At 64.3% G+C, this 6,000-nt stretch overlaps 1 protein-coding gene across 2 annotated transcripts; it reads right to left on the bottom strand.

The window, feature by feature from the left end:
- Positions 1-1,594: 1,594 nt before the first annotated feature.
- Positions 1,595-5,344, bottom strand: HSPB7 (heat shock protein family B (small) member 7). Of its 2 annotated transcripts, none has more exons than XM_028155543.2 (3): positions 5,063-5,344; positions 4,376-4,521; positions 1,595-3,171 (listed from the first exon to the last, which is right to left on the bottom strand). In XM_028155543.2, exons 1-3 carry the CDS (start codon positions 5,256-5,258, stop codon positions 2,992-2,994), a joined length of 522 nt encoding a protein of 173 aa, XP_028011344.1. In that variant the 5' UTR covers positions 5,259-5,344; the 3' UTR covers positions 1,595-2,991. The 2 variants fall into 2 exon arrangements, with proteins under 2 accessions (XP_028011344.1, XP_008146403.1); XM_008148181.3 differs by having other exon boundaries at positions 1,596-3,171; positions 4,376-4,509.
- Between the last annotated feature and the right edge of the window lie 656 nt (positions 5,345-6,000).

Genomic DNA, 6,000 nt, shown 5'->3' on the forward strand with positions numbered 1-6,000 from the left:
CAAGCCTGCAACCCAGGCATGTGCCCTTGGCTAGAATCAAACCCAGGACCCTCAGTCCGCAGGCTGATGCTCTATCCACTGAGCCAAACCGGCTAGGGCTATTGGTTTTTCAGAGGGAGAGGGAGAGAGAGAGAAACATCAGTCAGCTGCCTCCTGCATGCCCTCTGCTGGGGATCAAGGAGGAAACTTGGGCATGTGCCTCAACCTGGGATCCACTGATGACCTCTCAGTGCACAGGGCAACATTCGACCAACTGAGCCACGGGGCCAGGGCTGCAGAGGACTAGAGCCACAGCCAAGGATTCAAATCCCGGCCATGCCACTTCCAAACTGGGTGACCTTGGGCCTGTTGCTTGACCTCTTTGAACCTGCATGTCCTCCTTGGTACCCACCTTGCAGGATTTTTGTAGGGATGAGCAGTGTTCTTGGCACACTCTGGGCTCTCAATGAATGGGGCTGCTATAATTATTCTGCACAGGGTGGGGGTGGGGCGCAGGGCCCTCAGCCAGGCCTATATTTAGCCTGGAAAGGGTGGGGGGCCCTAGGAGACAAAGGGTTGCCGCCAGTCCGGGCCTAGGGGGCGGAGCCGAGGGGCGGAGCCGATGAAAGTCCGCAGCCGGCATCCCCTCCTCCTGGCCCTCCTCTTCCATAGGGTCACCTTGGCTGGAAGGCTCCCTCAGCCGGGGCGTGTCCTCTGCATGACCCTCATCCCCCAACCGCAGTCTGGGGAGGGGGCTGCTGGGGCCTGGGGGTTGGGGGTGGAAAGTATTTGGCCCCATTGGCCACAAGGAGAGCTGACCCCTTTTCCTGCCAGGGCTGCCGGCGATGGCCCAGCTCACTCCAGCCCCACCCAAGATGGGGGGGAGGGGCTTTGCTGGGGTCCCCACACCAAGGTGAGCCTGACCCTGCAGGTGGGAGCTGAGGGAGGGTGGGGGCTGGTCGGGCTCCTCCCCCAAACCCCGGGCTGATGAGTGTCGGGGCTGCAAATAGCCCAGCGGAATCCGTGAGTCACCTCTGCTGGAAATACCGGCCCACTCTCCCTCCCCTCCTCCTGCTCGCAGCTCCAGCTGCAGGGGGCCAGCGCCTGGCCGTGATTTCAGTATCACCTGGTAGGGTGTGGGGTGGGTAAGGGGGGCATCTCTCCAGAGAGCACCCAGACTCCTCCACTAGCCAACACCCCAGCCAGGTTTCAGCTGTGTGACCCTGGGCCAATCACTCAGCCTCTCTGGTCCTCCATGGCCATCTGGTACAAGAGAGGCTTCAAGAAGGCAGGGACTCGGTGCAGCTGACCGGCCTCTGGTGTTCCTGCACCTGGGACTGTGCCTGGCCCGAGCAGCGGGTGCTGGCTGGCGGTGGGAAGAGATGGCACTACAAGGCTCTTCACGGAAATAATGGCGCGTCCTGCCCAGGTGGGTCTGGAAGCCAAGGGAGGAGGCCAAAGGACACCCACATTTCTGGAAGGTCCCGAGCTTTGCTTGAGCTGCCACCCCCACCCCAACATTTCAAGGAAGGCATGTCGGTTTACCCTGGGGTTTCCCACCCCAGCTGCCTCCAAACCCACCCCCAGTGTGAGAACTTCAGGCAGGTGGTCTCCAGAAGTCTGTGATTCTGTCGTTTATTATGTGTGCAGGGTACAACGCCAGGACCCTCCCCTGCCCTTCTCCCCCCGAATTGTCCCCTAAAGACCCCAGAATGGCAGGGTGAGAGGCCACCCTACACTGTGAACCACCCTCCCCTTCCCCCGGGTTTTGTATGTGGAGACGGAGCCAGGGTCATCGCAGGCAGCTGAGGCTCCCCAAGATGAAGGCTGTCTGAGCCGCTCCCTGGCCTGGGGACTAGGAGGGACCTGGCTCGGGGGCTTTCTCCAGCAGAAAGGTGTGGGGACAGAGGCCAAGGCCAAGAGAGGCAGAGAGGGGGAGCCACTTCCCGGCACCCAGAGGAGGGGCGCTTTCAGAGTAGCCTTGGACTTCCTGGGTTCATGTTCATGAGCAAGTTGGGCAGTCACCTGCTCAGAGACTCAGTTTCCCCCCTGATGAATATGGAGACTGAATCTGACTTTAGAATGGGCTGAATTTGGGCTCAACCAATGGTCATGCTTAGGGTTTGAAGGACGGCAGGTGTGTGTGTGTCCCCGGGCGGTAAACACACACCAAACCTGTAGATTCGTAGCTTGAAGAGGGAGCAAGGACTGGCCGTGGCCAAGGTTGGCCAGACACTGTCTGACCTGGAGACCCACAGCCCCACCCATGGTCTCTCTCCCACATGGGCTCGGTGACCCATCGGCATGGAGGCAGCCCCAGCCGCACCCCTCAGCCTGGCCTGGCCTGGGGACATGAGCAGGTAACAGATGGCAGGAGTGTCACAGTTTGTCACGAACCAGCTGTATTGGAAAAACCCCGGCTGTATACAAACGCCACGTGGCCCTGCCCGGGCCCGGCTGGCTGGCTGGGGCTCCCGGTGGGCAGGCGGCTGGTTCGGGGCTTCGCGAGTGGAAAAGGGGAGGTTTCCATCCTGGCTGTCTCCTGGCCGCCCTCTGCGCCCGGGGACCTGCCTCTCCTGCTCCCCTTGCCCAGGGGGTGCCAGGGCCCTCGCCCTCCCCGCCCCTGCCCCTGCCCGGCAGAGACCCCGTGGGGCAGCGGAGCTGCTCGGCCGGCCGTCTGTCCTGCAGATGACTTGCCCAGAGACCCTGCCCCTCCTCAGCTTCCTTCCCCAAGTGGGTTGGTTCTCTGGGTCTTCCTTCCCCACCCCAACCCCTTTGTTCTGCAGAAGTGAGAGGCCACCTCTGGAAGGAGAGGGGGCCCCTGGCCTGTCCCAGGCAGAGCAGAGGCCTCCGTTTTGGGGTGGGGATGACCCACCTGGGGTCTTGGGGGTGTCAGGGCTGGAGCCCGGGCTGAGATGTCCTGGCAGCTGTTAGGAGGGGTTAGGAAAACTCTGGCAGGCCAGTAGGGGGTGGGGGAGGGGGAGGAGGGGAGGGCGGGGGAAGGGGCGGCCCTCAGATTTTGATCTCTGTCCGGAAGGTCTGCTGGACATGCTCTGTGTGCGGGTGTCGCCGCGCCCGGATGGTGAGGCTGCCGTCCTCCCTCAGGGCTGAGGTCACGGAGGTGGGGTCCACGTCCTCGGGCAGCTGGCATTTGTGAGCGAAGGTGTTCATGACCGTGCCATCAGCTGCCAGCTGGGGGAGAGAGGGGTCAGGGCAGGCCACCCTGCGCCCCTGTCCGGCTCATGCCAAGCCCCCGCCCCTTCTCCCCAGTCCAAGTCCAGCGGGGCCCCTCCCGCTGAGGGGTCTGCGCTCAGGCTGGTGCGGGGTCTGGCCAGGATGATGATGGCCACAGGCCCAGGGCTATGCAGGGACAGGTGCGCAGGTAGGCAAGGGGCTTGAAGGGGGGGGAGGGTCAGAAACAGGGCGCTTGGTGGCAGAGTCAGGGGTTCCTGAGCACCGAGGAGGTGGCACAGAGCTGAGTCGAGCCCTCTCGGGCACCCAGACGCACTGGGTCTCCACCGTCAGGGCTGGGCCGTGGCCCTTCCCCCACGGCCTGGTCAGCACATAGTGTCCAGAGGAGCCTGGGCTGGCTGAGTCACTGGCGGGCGTGGCAGGGCTGGCACATGCTGCCCCCTGGTCCTGGTGCCCACAGGCCTTGGCTGCCCTGACAGGGTGCCCAGGCACCTAGCATCCTGTGCTCAGGGAGGGAGCCGGGCCCTGGGGGCTCTGGCAGAAGCCGAGGGCAGCCCCTCTCCTTTACGGGGCACCTGTGGCTGTGGCCCACTGGGGGCAGCATCCAGGTTCAGGTGGCGGCACACCCTCCTCCGAGGGCGAGCCTGCTGGGAGCTGGGCCTCAGAGACCCTAGTGACCCAGTGACCCTGACAGCCGCGGGTAGAGGGAGCGTGGGGTTTGGGGTGTGGGATCCTGAATGGCAGGGACTCTAATTCAGGGGTCCCAGGTTGGGGGCTGGGCCTCTGGAGCCCCGAGGGAAGAGGGCTTGAGGGGCGTCATGTGGGGGAACTCTTCCCGCAGCTGTCCAGGTGAGTCCCCACCTACCCACATGCCTGCCAACTCAGCTGTCCTCACTCAACCACCATCTCCCTCTCTCGCCTCACGGCTCAGGTGCCCCCTGCCTGCATCCCTCCGGCCCCCATTCCCCCGTGGCCCTCTCAGCTGCCCAGGCTCCTGGAAAACGGATCTCGGGGCAGAGAGAGAGGCAGTAACGGGGATCCTGCGGCCCACGAGCTACGAGAGCAAGGCCTCCAATGTGCCCTGGGGACTTGGAGGGACATTGGATAGAGTCTGGGGCCCCAGGATGAGACATGGGAGTAGGGACCCGGGGCAGAGGGTACAGGTGCGGAACCTGGGGTCCGGGCGGGCGGGCGGGCGGCTCACCTTCTCAGCGCGCACCTCGATGTGGTTGTTGGACGTGGTGACGATGATGTCCTCGGGGGAGAAGTCGCTCACGTCCACGGCAAACTCATAGGCATCGCCAAGGGTCTTGATGTTGCCCGGCCCCCCGGTGCGGGCTGTGGGGAGGGCTGCCGTGAGCCGAGCACAGAGCAGGCTTGCACCCAGAACTCAGGCTTCTGGCTCCTTCTCCTGGGGACAGGGGAGGCCCCCCAGGCCTGACTTCCCTCTCAGCTATTGCCCCTAACCTCCCTGCCCGCCCTCCTCACCTCTTGCAGCCTGCCTTTTCCGTGGCAGGGCTGGAGCCTCACCAGGCACAGGTGTGTGTGTGTGTGTGTGTGTGTGTGTGTGTGTGTGTGTAGCAACCTGCATCACACCTAGAGTAGGAGATGCATCCCCTGCCCTCAACCTCATGCAGCCCCTCAGAACTCCAGCTCCCTGTGTGGCCATCAACACCATTGCTGACCCCTGGCCACACCTGTTCCTTGAAGGCCTGCCTGTTCCCATGGCCACATCTGTCCGGGTGGCCACATCTGTCCGGGTGGCCACATGTAGCTGCAGCCACAAAGCACCTGCTCCTGGCAGCTCGGCAGCCACAGCCACGTTCAGAGGTGCCCGGAGCAGGTGTCCCCGCCCGGGTGTCTCCCACCCCGCAGAGCCCTGAGCACTTGCCTGGGAAGGTCAGGGGCTCCGAGCGGGGCCGCATGAAGCTGCCAAAATCCTCGGAAAACATGCTCAAGGCCTTCTCCATGGGTGGGTCCTGGGCTGGGAGGGCTCGGGCGGCTGAGGAGGCCGAGGCCGAGGCCGAGGAGGAGGAGGAGTGGAAGCTTCTCTCGGCTCTGAAGCTGGAGGAGGTCCTGTGGCTCATCCACAGCGGGCAGCCGGGCCCGGCCAGGCGGCAGGGTGGACGCAGGGGTGTGGGCGGCAGCTCTGGGGGAGTGTGCCGGGCCCGGCTGCCGGCGCTTTATAAGGCCCGGCCGTCCCGGGCGCGGGGCCAGCCCCTTGTCTACCGGCTAAATTTAGGCCTCGCCGCGGCCCAGAGGGGCTGGAAATCTTCTCCAGTGAGACGGTCCTGCTGACAGTCCAACGCACGCAGGCCCGTGAGGCTGAGCTCATAGCCTGGCATTCCAGGCCGATAACTCCAGCCCCGGGGCCGCACAGCAGCGGGGAGGGCGCCAGAGCTGTCCCCATGCCACTCAGACCCCGCGCCCCGGACCTGTGTGTGTGTGTGGGGGGAGGGGGTGTTGCTGGGGGGGGGCATGTCTCTGTCTTCCCCATCAGCCAGGGGCTCTTAAGGACTCTGCCTCCCCTGTTGGATTGCCTACTCCTTGTGGCCCGGCTTTCCTATTTCCTGTTCCCTCTCCCCCGAAGTGGCAGCCGGGGTAAGAGGGGATCTGAGTGGTAAGGGATCAGGGACCAGGAGATGCCTGGCCAGGAGGTCAGGGTGGCTGCAGGACCCCTACCTGCTGGACCCCTGTGTGAAGTGAGGGGCTCCTTCCCTTGGGGCAGACAATGTTTACAGCCGTCTCTTAGGGATGGGGGTTGGGGGTGAGAATGTGCAGCTGTGCCCCTGCCAGCTCCCCCTGGGACCCAGACTTGGCCCTCCCCAC

This window comes from Eptesicus fuscus, chromosome 9 (assembly GCF_027574615.1).
Source record: "Eptesicus fuscus isolate TK198812 chromosome 9, DD_ASM_mEF_20220401, whole genome shotgun sequence".
In the NCBI taxonomy this organism is placed as follows: domain Eukaryota; kingdom Metazoa; phylum Chordata; class Mammalia; order Chiroptera; family Vespertilionidae; genus Eptesicus; species Eptesicus fuscus.